The 17,716-nt window shown below is 37.4% G+C and overlaps 1 protein-coding gene across 1 annotated transcript; it reads left to right on the forward strand.

The window, feature by feature from the left end:
• Positions 1–10,414: 10,414 nt before the first annotated feature.
• Positions 10,415–11,356, forward strand: LOC101538852 (olfactory receptor 6C6). Its single transcript, XM_004601573.2, has one exon. It carries the CDS (start codon positions 10,415–10,417, stop codon positions 11,354–11,356), a length of 942 nt encoding a protein of 313 aa, XP_004601630.1.
• The last annotated feature ends 6,360 nt before the right edge of the window (positions 11,357–17,716 follow it).

Here is a 17,716-nt window from a genome sequence, read left to right on the forward strand (position 1 = left end):
GGTGGGGTAGGGGAGAAGACCATCTTCTCTACATACTGGTGGAGGTAACTTGACATTGGTGGTGAAAGTGTTGTAGCAATCACTGTCACTGTCATCCCGTTGCTCATCAATTTGCTCGAGCGGGCACCAGTAATGTCTTCATTGTGAGACTTGTTTGTTACTGTTTTTGGCATGTTGAATACGCGATGGGTAGCTGATCAGGCTCTTCCATAAGGGCAAGATACTCTTTGTAGCTTGCCGGGCTCTCCGAGAGGGGCGAGGAAACGAACCCAGGTCGGCCGTGTACAAGCGGAACGTCCTACAGCTATGCTATCGCTCTATCGCTTCTCGGCTTTTTGGTTAAGATCAAGTGTTGTAGCAATAGTGTGCTTAAAACCCAAGCATTAAAAACTTTATAAATAAGGATTTTTTAAATTAAATTAAAGTTTAAAAAAACTAATGATGGGAGCTAGGGCTAGCTGTACAATCTAGGGCTAGCAATTGTACAGCAGGTAGGGAGCTTGAATCACACACAAATGATCTGAGTATGATACTGCCAGGAGTGATTCTTGAGCACAGATTCAGAAGTAAGCTCTGAGCAACACCAGGTATGGCCCAGAAAACAAAATTAAAAAATAACATATAAAATAATGAAAAATTAGGAAAAATGAAATACATAACTAAAAAATGCAGACAAGCACATTAAAAGACATACAACACCATGTGTCTCCACCTAAAACAAATTTAAAGTACAATAAACTGAACCATTATTTCATGCATCTTTATGGTGGATTAAGTTAAATGACATTATTGAATTTTGGCAAGAATGTGGGGAATTAGTGAAATTCTCAATGTATGAGAAAAAGTTTCAATGAATTTAGTTGTGAATATTTGTATTGCTTTTATGTGATGTTGCCATTTATTAACAAAAGGTATCAAGGGGCTGGAGAGATAGCACAGCGGGTAGGGCATTTGCCTTGCACACGGCGGACCCGGGTTCGATTCCCAGCATCCCGTATGGTCCCCTGAGCACCACCAGGAGTAATTCCTGAGTGCATGAGCCAGGAGTGACCCCTGTGCATCACCGGGTGTGACTCAAAAAAGAAAAAAAAAAAAAGGTATCAAGACATTGGAACGTGTCTCAGTGGTAAAAAACATAGTTTGCATACATGAGATGGGGGTTTATACAGTTTAATAGAAAATACCAAGCAAATAATTTTATTCAAGCATCAGAACCTGTGTCAAAATGTAAATGAGATATAAGAATGATACTTTAAAACTTTCTAAATTTCTATATTCACAGAAGTCAATATTTTTTTTTTATGTTTAAAAAGAAATCTCTATTTCTGGCTGTCTGTGAGCAGTACTATACTCAAATCAGTCTAATATTATTAAAGTCACCAATTCACAAATGAAAAACTTGAAGTACAATTGTCATTAAAATATATCAAAATTTCTGGGAAAATTACTTACGTTATGTTTAGAGAAAGGAATGATCCAGATGGATCTGGTTCATTTTTTCCCCTTTTTCCCCCTTTCCTTCTTTTCTTCCTTCCTTCCTTCCTTCCTTCCTTCCTTCCTTCCTTCCTTCCTTCCTTCCTTCCTTCCTTCCTTCCTTCCTTCCTTCCCTCCTTCCCTCCTTCCTTCCTTCCTTCCCTCCTTCCTTCCTTCCTTCCTTCTTTTTTTTCTCTCTTTCCCTCTTTCTTCCAAGGGATGTTGGCCAAGGTGCTAAGAACTTACTCCTATCTCCATGCTCAGAAGTCACTCCTGACAGTGCTCAATTTGCAAGTGCTTAAAAGCCTATATTTTCTCCCTAATCTCGGGTCTAAAAGTTATCACTGCACCAGAAAGCAGTGAAAACTTAAAACTTAAAGGGGTTGATTTAAAATAGAACTGAAATATTTCCTGCCCTCCTAATAAGAAATTGTCTGGTCTTCTAAAATTTAAAGACAATAGTGACTTAAAAACCGTCAAATAGGAGTAAAACATTTTATAGTATAAAGACATACAGTAGTTAGAATCATATCATTATAGCAACTACTCAACCATGTTGTTGCAATATGAAAGTAGCTACAGGGATAGCTTATAGCAGATTTTTTTCCATTAAGGCTGTTTATTGTGTTTCATTAACTTCTTATTTTGTTACTTAATTTTTTAAGAAAAAATGTGGCAGTTCAGATTAACTTCACTGTCATCCCATTGCTCATCGATTTGTTTGAGCGGGCACCAGTAACGTATCTCATTGTGAGACTTATTGTTACTGTGTTTAGCATATCCAATACATCACGGGTAGCTTGCCAGGCTCTGCCGTGCAGGCTCTATACTCTCAGTAGCTTGCCAGGCTCTCTGAGAGGAGCGGAGGAATCGAAAACAGGTCGGCCTCGTGAAGGCAAACGCCTTACCGCTGCACTATCGCTCCAGCCCCAGATTAACTTAGCAAGTCAAATTATGCCATACCTGAAAAATATTACATTCTACAAATAATTGAAATGAAAGATTTCTATAATTATTTTAGTTTATTTGGGTAATAAAATAGATAAAATTATTTCTGTTATATAAATGTTATTATACAAATGGTTTAGTTTATTTATATCAGGTAAATAAACTATTAAAGTTCCATATATGGAAATAATTTTTACAGAATTTTTAAAATTCTAAAATTTAAAAAAATTTTAATTTTTAAAATAAGATTGAATAGATAATTGCAACCCAGAGAAGAAAGGACATTCTCCTTGCATGCATGCAGCTGGCCCAGGTTTGATTCCTCCACCCCTCTCGGAGAGCCAGGCAAGCTACCGAGAGTACCTTGCCTGCACAGCAGAGCCTGGAAAGCTTACCTTGGCATATTCGATATGCCAAAAACAGTAACAGCAAGTCTTACAATGGAGATTGTTACTGGTGTTCGCTCGAGCATATTGATGAACAATGGGATGACAGTGACAGTGACAGTATATATTGCCATTTGTTTCATATTTTCCTAGCTTTCTGTGGATACAAACAAAATATGGGGAAAAATGGATTGCTTAAAACAGTAAAATTTATTCTTTGACAATTCTGGAGACCTAAAAGAGGTTTCACTGGGTCAAAATCAAATATTGTTGGGTCCCGCTCCTTCTAAAACACGAGGGGAAATCACCATGTCTACTTCTGGAATCTGCTAGCTCTCTCTGTTTTGTGTTCAAATTATTTCATCTCTATCTCTAAATTAATAGTTCCTTCTCTTCTTCCGTCTGTGAAATATTCATCTTCCTTTCCTTTATGAGGACTTGTGATTATATTTAAGAACCAACTAAACAATGCAAGATAATTTCCCTGCTTAAGGACATCTGAAAGAAGCAAACTAGACAAAGAATATTCTCCAAATCACAGCCAACCCAGGTTCGATTCCTCCACCCCTCTCAGAGAGCCCGCCAAGGTACCCAGAGTATCTCACCCGCACGGCAGAGCCTGGCAAGCTCCCCGTGGCATATTTGATATGCCAAAAACAATAACAACAAGTCTCACAATGAAGACATTACTGGTGCCTGCTCGAGCGAATTGATGAGCAACAGGATGACAGTGACAGTGTGTTTATATTAGAAATCTGTTTTCTGAGCTTGTGTGTTCTGCCCACACAATAATAGATAAAAGGATCCAGGCAGCATTTGTTATTAAACTTGCTATTTTTTTCCTTTCCTGAGAATAAACTAGGGGAAGCCACAGAAAAAAAGAAAGGATTGTGATGAGTCCTACTCACTCCTGCACCTGAAGGAAAGACCTGAGTAAGTTCCTGCTGGGCAGGTAATTAACCTGCCATGTCCATAGGTGATGATCGATGAAATATACCTATTCCCACTTGAACTGCTGGTGATAGGCATTGAGCCATGCCAACATAAGTCTCAGGAGACCTGGATGGAATTTAGTTCTTTTCAGTCCCGAAGAAAAAAAAAAGATACAAAAATGAAAAATGCTCCACCTGTAAAACCAAGCCCTTTGTCTTTATCAGTGGAAGACCTCTGTTAATTTTCCTTCTTAGTTCTTAGAGCCACCATCACATGCCTCAACGTCGGGGCAGGAAACTGCACACCCATTTTCTTTTTTTTTTAATTTTTAATTTTATTTTTTTATAATTTATTTATTTTTAATTAGTGAATCACCGTGTGGGTACAGTTACATATTTATGCATTTTTGTGCTCATGTTTCCCCCATACAAAGTTCGAGAACCCATCCCTTCACCAGTGCCCATTCTCTACCACCAGTAAACCCAGCATCCCTCCCACCCTCCCCAGTCCCGTCTCCCCCCACCCCACACTGCCACTATGGCAGGGTATTCCCTTTTGTTCTCTCTCTCTCTAATTAGGAACACACCCATTTTCAAACATCTCTCTTTGTCAGGAATCTAGTAGGTGGAGGTTGATTTGGGTCGAAGTGGCACAGCTCCTTTATTTGTCTTTAGATGCGTGAGAATAATCCTTTTCCTTTCCTGTACAGTAAGTTTTGACACTTTCTATTCTACAACAGAGTAAGCCTTCACTGCCACAGCCAGGTTCTGCTCCTTTGCTGTGTATCACTGGGAAAGGATTTATGACACTCAGAGACAGAGAGCAGGCAAAAGATTTCATTTAAGAACTGAAACCCACTCTCTGGGGCAGAGTGTATTCTATAAGGGGGCACACTAATGAATTATAAGGAAAAGAGACCCTGCCCATATTTCAAACAGGCTAACTGCAAGCAAGCTAACGGCACCTGTCAAGGGGCTGCTGAGTCAGGGTGACATGACAGAACCATGGACTGCATTCAAATGTGCTTGACATGGTCATAGTCTCATTTTATTATGTTGGCAACCTGATGTCGGGGTCCTGGCCAGTCAACCCCGGCACGCTGGAATATGAGCCCCGAAGTCACCGGACTCACTCCCTATGGGAGAGGGAGTGGGAAGGGGAGAAGCCTCTGCCTGGCCCTCTGCTCGCCGAGGGATTCCTACAGCCGGGAAAGAAACCAACCGAGAAAGAAGGTCACCTAGCAGAGCTGGGGAGCCTGGTGGTCAAGCAAACTCCTTTTATTGATTCTTACACAGGGGTTTTTATGCACACAATCTGGGGTTGGGGGTGGGGGGGCATTCCATGAATGTATCTCAATTAGCTCATGGAGCTCAGTACAGATGCTAGTTAATGGTTTGTATTCCTCAATCTCAGGGCCGGGTTAACTAGCTCAGGCAAATGTAAACTGTCACACCCCTCACCCCATTGTCTCCTCAACCAGAGTTCCTGTGTGTGGAATGCTGGAGTGTGTGGAATGCAGGGCCCCTGGGCCCCTGTAAACAGGGCCCAGCTCTTGCTTTCAGGGGCAGGGGGCTTAGTCAAAGTCTCAGGCTGGCTGCTGAGACCCCAACAACCTGAGATCCAAATGCATTCATATTCTTGAGGTGGTTCAGAGTCTGCTTTGCAAAATAATATGCTTTGGAAGTCTTTCTTCTGTCCTCTCCTGCCTGAAAATGCCCTAACAATCAACAGATATTCTGTAAAATGGAGCTTTTGCCTTTGTTCTGATCCAGTTCTTTTGGAGAACAAGCTCTGCTCGGTCCACTAGCATCATATCCTAGTGTGTTCTCACTTCTCAATGTTTGTTGGTTGACTGGCTTTTAGTGGAAATTTCCACAATACTGTTATGTACTTGCTCATTTGAGGTCTGGACATCCTGATTTTTCTGATCCCATCCTTTTATTACCTTATGTGTTTCTCTTAGAATTGTTAGGAGCATGTAATGTTTTCTATGAATAGTGCAAATCATGTCTTCACCTACTTAGTGCCCATAACTCTCCCCTGGTTGTCTACCAGTGAAGGGGATTCTCATAATGCAAAATTAGTTCATTGTAATTACTACATAAGGATTTGGGAATTGATTCTAGGTCAAAGTTAGATCCAGTGTGTCTTTGAAAGCATTCAATTGAAGCTGATTTTCTCTATAAACCGATAAAGACAAACTTCAGAACTGCAGATAATCATCAGTCTATGCCTCTTATTGATCCATGGTCCCTGATAATTCTCCTCTGGGAATAGTAGAAACCCTCAATCCCTCTCCCTCTGTCACTCACCTCTGACCTCCCTGCCAATCATTCCTCTGCATAAAGTAATTCTGAAACTTAACTAGTGCCTTCTTCATCAACTCTACCTTCATTTTTATAGTTTTCTTTTTCTTCAGTACTGGACATTAAGTCTAGGGTGTTCAAATGAAAACGCAGAGATGGGGCTCATTACAAATTATAATTCCACATATATGTGTCCCTGGGATCAATACCTTGCATCTCATATACAGAAAAATACGTCAATGCATATTCAAGGATCAATAGAAAGTGGTCACATATGTTTACAGAACAGCACACTCAGTAGAGACATGAGAATACCTTACAAAAATCTAAAAATAAAACAAAACACAAACCAAAAAATGCTAGGGAAAAGAGAATTATGTAGATTATGAATTACTATGTTGTTGTAGTCAAATAATCACCGATCAGAACTTAAATGTATCACTGTGTCACTCTTATCCCCATTGTTTATCGACTTGCTCAAGTGGGCACCAGTAACATCTCCATTGTGAGACTTCTTGTTACTGTTTTTGGCATATTGAATATGCCACAAGGAGCTTGTCAGGCTCTTCCATGTGGGCAGGATACTCTTGGTAGCTTGCTGGGCTCTCTGAGAAGGGACAGAGGGATCAAACCTGGGTTAGCCATGTGCTAGGCAAACACCCTACCTGCTGTGCTATCACTCCAGTACTAGAACTTAAATGTAAAACAAAAAAATTATAAGTATTTGGACCATATTTGGTCTCTTCTCAGGGCTTACTCTTGGCTTTGTCCACAGGGATCATGTAATAGGGAGCAGATAGGAGGGCCATTGGAAGCCCATAGTTAGTGCCAGACTTTGAACCTAGGTTGTCTACATGCAAGGCATGTGTCTTACCTGCTGTTCTCTCGCTCTCTTCACTAAAATTTCAAATTTTACTCAAAAACAGGAAATATGTAATGTGTCCCACTCAAAATTTATCAGAGCTCTTTCTGAAAATAAAAACTATATAACCAAATCAAGAAAGCTATGTGTGAAACAAACATAATAATCAAAACTGAGATATGAAACATTAAAGAAACAAAGTATAAAGGTGAATGTTAAAATACTTGTTTTCCAAATGTGCTGGTCTTAACAAAATACAAAAATTTTTAACTTTATACTTTGACCCTGATAAATATGGAATACTATAACTAAGTTTCAAATAACTATTATTTTTTTCTCTTTTTGGGTCACACTCAGTGGTGCACAGGGGTTACTTCTGGCTCATGCACTCAGGAACTACCCCTAGCAGTGCTTGGGGGACTATATGGAATGCTGGGAATCAAACCCGAGTCGGCCACATGCAAGGCAAATGCCCTACCCTCTGTGCTATTGCTCCAGCCCCCAAAATAACTAATATTCTTAAAATAATATGAAATATTATAAAAGTTACTATGAGCTTAGCATAAGGGGAGTATCAAAAAACAGAATAAAAATTTTGAAATTTAAAAAAATTAACATAAAAATTATAAATTTACCAAACATTTCAAAGTAAGCAATATACAATGAGCAATTTATCAAAATTACAAATCAGAACATGTTTATTTGCATGATGAAAAATATAAAATCAAAATATAATTTTTACACTATAAATATTCATTTATGACAATTTTATAAGATTTTTAAGTAATACAAAGTGATATTAGATGCATCAGCGCTATTTTTATAGTAGTTACTATTATTTTAAATATGGCTCTGTGAATGATGAAATCAATATTCATATTTATTATTGGAAACTAATGTATGTGTTTCCATATAGCTAGTGGACAATAGATAATACAAATTAAAGCAATCTTATCAATTATCTAGAAACTTTTAAGAATCTTGTTATATTTAACTATGTTTTGCAGCACTGTAGCACACTGCAGCATTGTCATCCTGTTGTCCATCGATTTGCCTGAGTGGGCACCAGTAACGTCTCTTGTGAGACTTGTTATTGAGTTTGGCATGTCGAATACTCCATGGGTAGCTTGCCAGGCTCTGTTGTGCGGGCAGGATACTCTTGGTAGCTTGCTGGCCTCTCTGAGAGGGACAGAGGAATCAAACACGGGTCAGCCACGTGCAAGGCAAACACCCTACAGATGTGCTATCATTCCAGTTTAAATATGTTTTGTAAATTATTTTATTAATAAATAATATTTTACTACATATGGCAGAATCTCATGCCCTCACACCAGGCTGTCTTCATGGGGCCCACTTGGAGGGGGCGGGTTGAGATTCCTTCTCCACTCCAAGCAGAACCCTGGCAGCTAAAAACCTCGGAATCCAGCCTCAGCCATGCTCAAGGCCACTCTCCACATGCTCAGATGAGCCTCACCCATGAAGGAACCGGCAGAGAAATCCAGGTATGTGGGATCTGTGGCTGAGATCTCTAAGCCTGCTCCGATTGGGACTGGGCCTCCTTCACCCAGATCCCCCCCTTTTCCAGTAGCTAGGTAGTCACACCCCCGGCTCTGTGTAATCCCATCAACTGCCAAGATCCAGAGAGTATAAAACAAAGCTCCTGGTAGCGTGGATGACCTCTTATTGTCTAGTTCTCCCTCTCAGAGAACCTGGCAAGCTACTGAGAGTATCCTGCCTACACAGCAAAGTCTGGCAAGCTCCCGGTGGCATATTTGATATGCCAAAAACAGTATAAATGATGGGTCTCATTTTCCTGGCCCTGAAAGAGCCTCCAATGTGGCACCGTTGGGAAGGACGATTAAAGAGAGACTGCTAAAATCTCAGGACTAGGACATATGGAGACATTACTGGTTCACGCTCAAGATAATTGATGAACAACAGGATGACAGTGATATAATGATGGGTACTAAGATAAAATATAATTAATAGGTAAAACACAGATAACTTAAATTTTCTTTTCAAATCATCAAAATTAATTCAAGTCTTTCCTTTTTAATCTAAATGTAAATCATACCTAGTAACTAATACTTATTTGTGTGCATGTATGTATGTACATACTAGTGTCAAAGTGTATCATGGTTTCCAATAAGTCTAAAGTTGCTTCTATTGTTAATTGGAAGCAACATCAACTTGGGATTTTCCAGTGATGTTGCAGGACAATAAATTGTACGTGATCCTTTTAAATATTTTGTTGATTTTCCATGATCACTTTTATAATCCACTGGGATAATTTTACTTTAGGCTATTTTAAAGTAAGTTAGCACAGTAATTGCCAATAATTAGTACTTTTGGAATTTTGATCTCCAGAGGCTGTTTTTTTCCTTGTCTTATTTGCATAGATCCCTAGAGGTTATAATAAATCAAAGATGATAAAAATACAACATTTTACAAATCAACAATTGGCCATATAAACTCTCTTTCCTGGAACAGTTGCTTATCTTTCATCAGATGATTTCATAAATTATTTTCAGGTGTTATTTTTTATTCTATTTAATTTGATTTTATTTTCTTTTAAAGAATGACTCCCTATTTCCAGTTTTGAGTTACAATAACTTTAAAAATAAAAGTCTGCAAAATGCAAGTTATCTGGAATACAATGTGGATGTGCATTCGAATCATTGAACTTCAAAGTGAGTATAAATTTTAGAAAATATGGAAATTATTTACAAAATAAATTATTTGCAATATGCACATATTTTTTATCCACAAAAGTTGATGGCATTAAATATCCAGGTTAGAGAATAAAATTGGATTATATAAAAGTCAAAATGTAGTTAACTATGTAAACTTGTGTTTACTTTATGTACACACAGAAATATATCAATACAAGCTAAACATGAATGTTCAATTCAGGAAGATTTTTTTTGAATTTTGATGGAATGTGAACATTTCCAAATAAATCTTACTAATGAAGTCATTTTATGGCTGTATATTAAAGATGTTACGTATATATATCCAGTCACATTTTTTATTTGTCTTGTATGTCTGTACAAACTAAGGTAGTTAGTTGTCAAAAATAAACAAAAAGTAGCATGAATTCTTCCTAAAAGTTTAGTAGCATTGTTCTAGAACCAATTTTTATGATAATAAAAATTGTCTAACTAATTCCTATACATTTAAAAATCAGAGGTGAAAAAAGGGAAAATCATAGCAAGGAGTTAAATAAATATTTTTATAACAAAATGTTTATGACCATTTTGTAGTCAAAGATTGAAAGTTGGATGTTGCCATTAAAAACGCAAAAATCTTACCCTTATAAATGCTGTGGAAAATCACATGCATAAGAATTCTGTTATTTTTTCCAAAATAAAAAAGAGCTAATTAATAGGCTGTATCACAATATGAATAAAATAATAAAACTACTGTAGTTTATACTAAATTCAATAACAACGTGTTAAATTTGTCTTCTTCTCTTATGTAGATTTTATGAGGTTCACAAAAAGGAAATGAAGAACCAATCCATGGAACTAGATTTCATTCTTGTAGGATTAACAGATGACCCACAATTGCAAATTATAATATTCCTATTTTTATTTCTTAATTATACACTGAGTCTGATGGGGAATTTGATCATTATCCTTCTCACTCTGCTGGATCCTCGCCTCAAGACACCTATGTACTTTTTTCTCCGTAATTTCGCATTCTTAGAAATGATATTTACAACAGTATGTATTCCCAGATTCTTGATAACCATTGTGACTAAAGATAAAACCATCTCATACAATAATTGTGCAGCTCAGTTATTTTTTATTCTTTTACTTGGAGTTACAGAGTTTTATCTCCTGGCTGCCATGTCCTATGACCGTTACGTTGCCATCTGCAAACCCTTGCATTACCCCGTCATTATGAATACCAAAGTGTGCTATCAGCTTGTACTCAGCTCTTGGGTCACTGGATTCCTCATCATTTTCCCCCCACTGGCTATGGGACTCAAACTGGATTTCTGTGCTTCCAGAGTGATTGATCACTTTATGTGTGAAACTTCTCCTATCCTGCAGATATCATGCACAGATACACGTGTTCTAGAACTGATGTCTTTCATCTTAGCTGTGGTAACACTCGTGATCACGCTGGTGTTGGTAATTATTTCCTACACTTGCATTATTAAGACTGTTCTGAAATTCCCTTCCGTCCAGCAAAGAACTAAAGCTTTTTCTACATGTACTTCCCACATGATTGTTGTCTCCATCACTTATGGTAGCTGCATCTTTATGTATATAAAACCAACTGCAAAAGAAAGAGTGTCAGTATCCAAAGGTGTAGCTTTGCTCTATACTTCAATTACTCCTTTATTAAATCCCTTCATTTATACCCTAAGGAACCAGCAGGTGAAACAAGTCTTCTGGGATATGTTGCAAAAAATGTATTTTTCTAAAAAACAACTTTAAAGAATACTGCAAACTGTTTCAGGATTTTTTTTTTCTAATAATGCTTGTTTCTCTACCTCATTACATAATAGGAGATTCTCTTCTAGTCGTTTGCTCAGTTCTACATTTCAATTTTATTCTTCTTAGTAAAAAGTATTTCACCCTGCTTCATAGAGCAACTGACTTTCAAATCTGTTATTTGGGTTTTAAATAGTATCTCCTTATTGTATGTTTAGAAACTATGTTTTTATTAAATAATGACTTGTATAAGTGCAACTTGTTGTATTTAATGTGTTAGTTAATTAGACATAAAACTAGCATTTACCTTCTTTTCATTTTAGTCATTACAGGTCTAGCTCAAGATATTTTCCTCCTCAAAGCAATGTCCTTTTGATGATTTTTTTTTAAAAAAGGCAACTCTAGGCACTGTTGGCTGGTTCAATATCATCAAACCAATTACTACAAAAAAAAGGAGTTTAGAGTTAGTTCAATTATAGATTATGTATCTTCTAAATAGAATGGCCTTTATTCTTTTTTTCCCCCTTGTTTTTGTGGCCACACCTGGAGGTTCTTAGAGATGACTTCTGGCTCTATACTCAGGGAATAACATCTAATATAACACAGGAGACATCAACAGGTGCCAGGAATTGAATCCTGCTCAGCCACATGCAAGGTAAATGCCCTACCTACTGTACTATATAGCTATGTACCCAAGGTCTTGAATTCTATTCTCATATTGTGTGGCCTGAGAGCAACAACTTGTTGGGCATCAATAAAAATAGGATATTTAGAATATTTTTTAAAACTTTAATTCAACATTAGCAATATAAATTGTAATAAAATTTAAATGTTTTATTTTAATTAAATTTTTAATTAAAATTCATATAATTTAAATTTTAAACATTAAGTGTAAATTTAAATAATTTTTAATTAATAATAAAATGTAAATGAAACTATTATGTTTAGAATATTTTTTAAAATTTTAGAATATTCTTTTAAACTTTAAATTTAACATTAATAATAAAAATCTGAACAGTTAAAAGTATGAGAAATATGTTTTAAAACACATACAACTGTGGTAAATACAAAAAATGCTCATTATCAGATTCAGATGATTAAAATTAAAATCCCAATGCACCAATTAGGGATTTAAAAATAAATTATCATCCTGAAAAAATATTAGCAAAATACATTGTTATTTTGAACTGAAACTCTAATAAAATGTTTGAGATGTAATATTATACACAATTTTAGAAAACTCGGAATATTCTTAATGTATAGAATAATATTTTAATGGACATAGTCATCTACAAACATACCATATACTACAACCACTATTTACTATTTACTAAGATGAAAAGTGTATGACCACACATTAAGTTGTAGTCAAAAGTTCACAGTAGGTTTATTTTTTAGTCAAGAACAACTTGCACACAACTATGCTTCTTCGAAAAATAAATGAATTGTGGTATAAAAACATAAAATCCTCGGGGCCGGAGCGATAGCACAGCGGGTAGGGCGTTTGCCTTGCACGCGGCCGACCCGGGTTCGATCCCCGGCATCCCATATGGTCCCCCAAGCACTGCCAGGAGTAATTCCTGAGTGCAAAACCAGGAGAAACCCCTGAGCATCGCTGGGTGTGACCCAAAAAGCAAAAAAAATAAAAAATAAATAAAATCCTCATTTAAACCAGAACTAAGAATCCATCAATATCAGTAATACTATTGATGAATTGCAATAACAATTTTAGCTAAAAGGAATGCTACATTGTTCCATTCATATAAAGTTTTCTGTTTCAGTTAATCCATAGTTATAGAAGCAATGTAAGTGGTTCCTGAGGGATTCTAACAGTAATTTGCAATATTGTGTTAAGAAACTTTTAATCATGATGAATGTTTTCATTATCATGAATATAGAGATGATTAGAGGTGATTTCAGACTTAATAGCCTGTAAAAAAATCATCATCATCATCCTGTTAATCATCAATTTTCTCGTCCTAGCCCTGAGATTTTAGAAGCCTCTCTTTCACTCATCCTTCCCAATGGTGCCTCATTGGGAGCTCTTTCAGGGTCAGGGGGAATGAGACTCAGCATTGTTACTGGCTTATGAATATGTCATTGGGGGGTTGCCAGGCTCTCCCATGCGGGCAGTAAACTCTCAGTAACTTGCCAGGTTCTTGAGAGGGAGAACTAGGCTGTAAAGTGTCGCTTCCGGGAGATTGATTTTATAGTCTGGATGTTGGCCGTTGATGGGATTATATGGGGTGGGGGGGGGGGCAGTCCCTGGGTGTGACCGCCTAGCTACTAGGAAATGGGGCATCTGGGAGGAAGAGGCCCAGTCCTGATCTGAGCAGACTTGGAGATCTCAGCCCCAGGTCCCACACACCTGGGTTCCTCTGCCGGTTCCTTCATGCATGAGGCTCAACCGAATGTGTGAAGTTGTGTGAAAAGGGTCTTTGAGCATGGCTGTGGCTGGGTTCCAGAGGTCTTTAGCTGCAGGAACTCTGCTCGGGGTTGGGATGGAAACTCAACCCACCTCCTCTGAGGGACCCCGGTGAAAACAGTAAGAAATTAAATTTTTTTAAATAGAAAAGTTTATTGTGATAAATATATTTAGTCAAATGTATACATTCTATATCTCAATTTGAAAAGTATGCTGACCAAAATGTCATCATAGACAATAAATACCATATAACGAAAGTGTCTTATCTTTATTACTTATTAATTTATAAAATTTAGCTCCAGTATAGAAATCATAATGTTACAGAGAGATTTTATCAGTTAAATACCTACCAGATATAGGGTTTATTTATCAAAGCAAGATATTTTTCAGGGCAGGGGCCAAGGGGACTCAAATACATGGTAAATGTCAAGGAAGGATAGAGTTAAATATTTTAATCACAGAGTCAACAACAGTGGAATTTTAATAACTGGATTTAAAAGGTGCCTGTCAAGATGCCAGAATGGTGTTGGGTTGGTGGGGGAGTTGGAGTGGAAATCTATGAGCACTGGTGAAGGGAAGCTGGTGAGGCTGGAGATGGAAGAATGTATGTCAAAAACCTAATGATGAAAAAGTTTATTGTAGGATTATCGGGCACACCCATCAAAGTGCTCCTGAGTCACTCCCATTCCTTTGTTTTTCTGTAACCACTTCTCTATGCTTCCTTCCCCAACCAGTCTATCACCTTTCCCCCCCTAAACAGACTCCGTTAACTTGTAAGGTCAGATTCCTCAGAAATCTATGATTTTTGTATGTATGAGTGAAATATTGCCTTTCTCTTCTCCTTTTGTCTTTTGAATAGTTTACTTTAAAACAATGTCCTTTTTTGTATAGACACAGGAAGACAGTTAATATTATACTTTGTAACTTGGGATTTAATTGGCTTTGAATATTATTCATTCCTGGCTATCTGCTTTCCCAACTTAAGCCTCAGTTGCCCTTAGTTCCTAGCACCTCAAATGCAGGGTCCCAAAGAGGGATTGAAAGGACCCAGGTCAAGCTGTGAGCTACCCTGACATCAAAATGGGCCACGCCAAAGTGCCACGATTCTTAACTATAAGTTAAGAGCTTGGTCATGGACAATGCTGTCATGATCTAAAAGTAATGATGAGATAAGGACCCTGATAGGGATAGGAAAGACTAATCTGGTGTGAGCACTGTAGTCTGAGGTCTAGATGGCTCCAGGAGAGCAATTCTATAAGTTTAATGTATCTCTTATTGTGTCCATACAAAATGACTAATGTTATGAATGTATACTTGTTGGACTAAGGAAAGGAGAAACACACCTCTAGATGGTATTTCGCCCTTCGGCAGGTCATCTTGCTGTATGAGAATCTGTCCTAGAAGCAACATGCCCTGAGGGAAAGAACTGTAACCCTATTGATTGTGACCACACCTATGTGTAAACCCCAACCTCTCATGCTTGGGGATTAACTAGGCTGTAAGAGTGGGCTGGGGGTTCCGGATCAAGATCCAGATCCAGAGTGAGAAGGAGAATGAAGTAGCATGGGGGAGGAAGAAGCAGGAGGAGAATCAGAGGAGGATGGAGATGGGAATGAAATAAACTGCAACTGAGACCAACCAGATTGGCCCTCATTCCTTCCTTCACCTGCCCATCGTCATCGACCTCCCTGGAGTGGGGAAAGCGGCATGAGACTACCTAACTAGGGCAGCAGGAGAGAGATAAAGGGCTGCTGCCCTTTTTTTGTGTGTTTACACAGTTTATAATTCATGTCTCTTTATCAAACTAAAAATTATAAGGCTCACTTGCCTTTTAGTTCACTCAGATACATACATGTAAATATATATGTATACATATATGTATATATATGCACACACACATATATACTCACAATATTTTATTTTTATTTGGTTTTCCACAACCAGTGTAATCAGGTGCTATGCCCAACCATTGCTAAGGAACACTATATTGGAGCCAAAAATTAAATTTCTGCCTCCTACATATGAAGCATGCATGATTCTATGTTTTGGAGGTAACTTTCTGTACAGCGACCTTTCATTCACTTATTTTTAGTTAACTTATTTTTTTTTCTAGAAGATGAGCTTTGGACCACATTGGGCATTATTTTGGGTTACCCAAGTGGTGTTTAGGAAACCATACCGTGCTGGGGATCAAACAAACTTTACTTGCATATAACACAAATTCTTAGTCTCTGTATTATTTATCCAGCACCTATTACAACATATTAAATTAACATATGATAGAGAAAGAATTGTCACTAACAAAAATTTAAGATAAAAAGATAAAATATAGTTAACTTGAAAAAAATCCATTAAAAAATTCTGAACTTCTCCTTTACAGTCCAAAGATAAATTATACTTAGTAACTAATATATAACTATAAAAATTGGTGTGTGCATATATGTGTGCACTTGGTGCCAAAATCTGAAATGGTTTCTAATAAGTTTAAAATTACTTCTACCATGATCTTGAAGCAAATTGTTAAAGTGTACTGCTGAACTCATCTTGAGATTTTTCAGTGTTGCTCCAGAAAAGTGAACTATTAATAACTCTCTTAAATATTTTGTTGATTTTTTATAATCACTGGTGATAATTCTCAGGGCTTCTACATTTTTCATTTTATTTAAAGTAGGTCGCCACTGTCATTGGTGATAATTAGCACTTTGAAATTCTGATCACTGAAAAAGAATTTCTCTTTTTTCCCTTTTGTTGTATTTCCATATGTCCCTGGATTGTGTGGTAAGACAATAAAATTACATTTCACAAGCATGGTATTGGAATAGAGACAGACATGCAGACCAATGTAATGGAGTTGAATATCCTGATACAGACCTTCAAATATATGATCATTTAATCTTTGACAAAGGAGCAAGAAATGTGAAATGGAGTGAGAAAATCCTGTTCAACAAGTGGTGCTGGGAAAACTGGGCAGCTACATGCAAAAAGAGAACTCAGACACTGTCTAACACCAGGGACAAAAGTCAAATCAAAATGGATTAAGGACCTTAATATCAGACCTGAATCCATAAGGTACATGGAGGGAAACATAAGTAGAACCCTCTATGACACTGAAGCTAAAGGCATCTTTAAAGATGAAATACCACTGACCAAACAAGTGAAAGCAGAGATGAACAAATGGGACTATATTAAGCTAAGAAGCTTCTGCACCTCAAAAGAAAGTGACCAAGGTGCAGAGAGAGTCCACAAATGGGAAAAATATATACCTAATACCAATCAGATAAGTGAAGTGATACATATAAGGTATTGGTAGAACTTTATAAGGAATAAAAAACCCAACCCCATCAAAAATGGGGAGAAGAAATGAACAGAAACTTTATCAAAGAAGAAATACAAGTGGCAAAAAGGCACTCGAAAAAATACTCTTCATCACTAACCATCAGGGAGATGAAGATCAAAACAATAATGAGATAATCATCTCACACCATAAAGATTGTCACACCTCAAAAGAATAAGAATAACCAGTACTGGTGTGTATGCAGGGGAAAAAGGGATTCTCATTCACTGGTGGTGGGAATGCTGAGTGGTCTAGCCTATTTTGTATAAATAATTCCTAGGACACACTCTTAAAAGTTATAAAACACAAGTTGAAATGAGAACATTAAAATATTTTATAAGAAATGCTTGTGATCATTTATTTTACAGATGGAGACTGCAAGTTTGTTACCATTAAAAACATAAAAGTGGTCATCGGCCACGATCCAGAGTTGCATGTCCTTCTCTCCTAGAAGGGAGATTAACACGACGCACACGATAACCAGGCTGCTGGACCTTGTGCCAGGCCTTTTCATTTGGGGCAGCCTACAGGGGGCGCGTGAGATCTATCCCGCCCCAAGGGACCCAGCCCCAGCATCCGAAAACCTCCAGAACTCAAGAGCTGC

This window comes from Sorex araneus, chromosome 2 (assembly GCF_027595985.1).
Source record: "Sorex araneus isolate mSorAra2 chromosome 2, mSorAra2.pri, whole genome shotgun sequence".
Taxonomy (NCBI): Eukaryota; Metazoa; Chordata; class Mammalia; order Eulipotyphla; family Soricidae; genus Sorex; species Sorex araneus.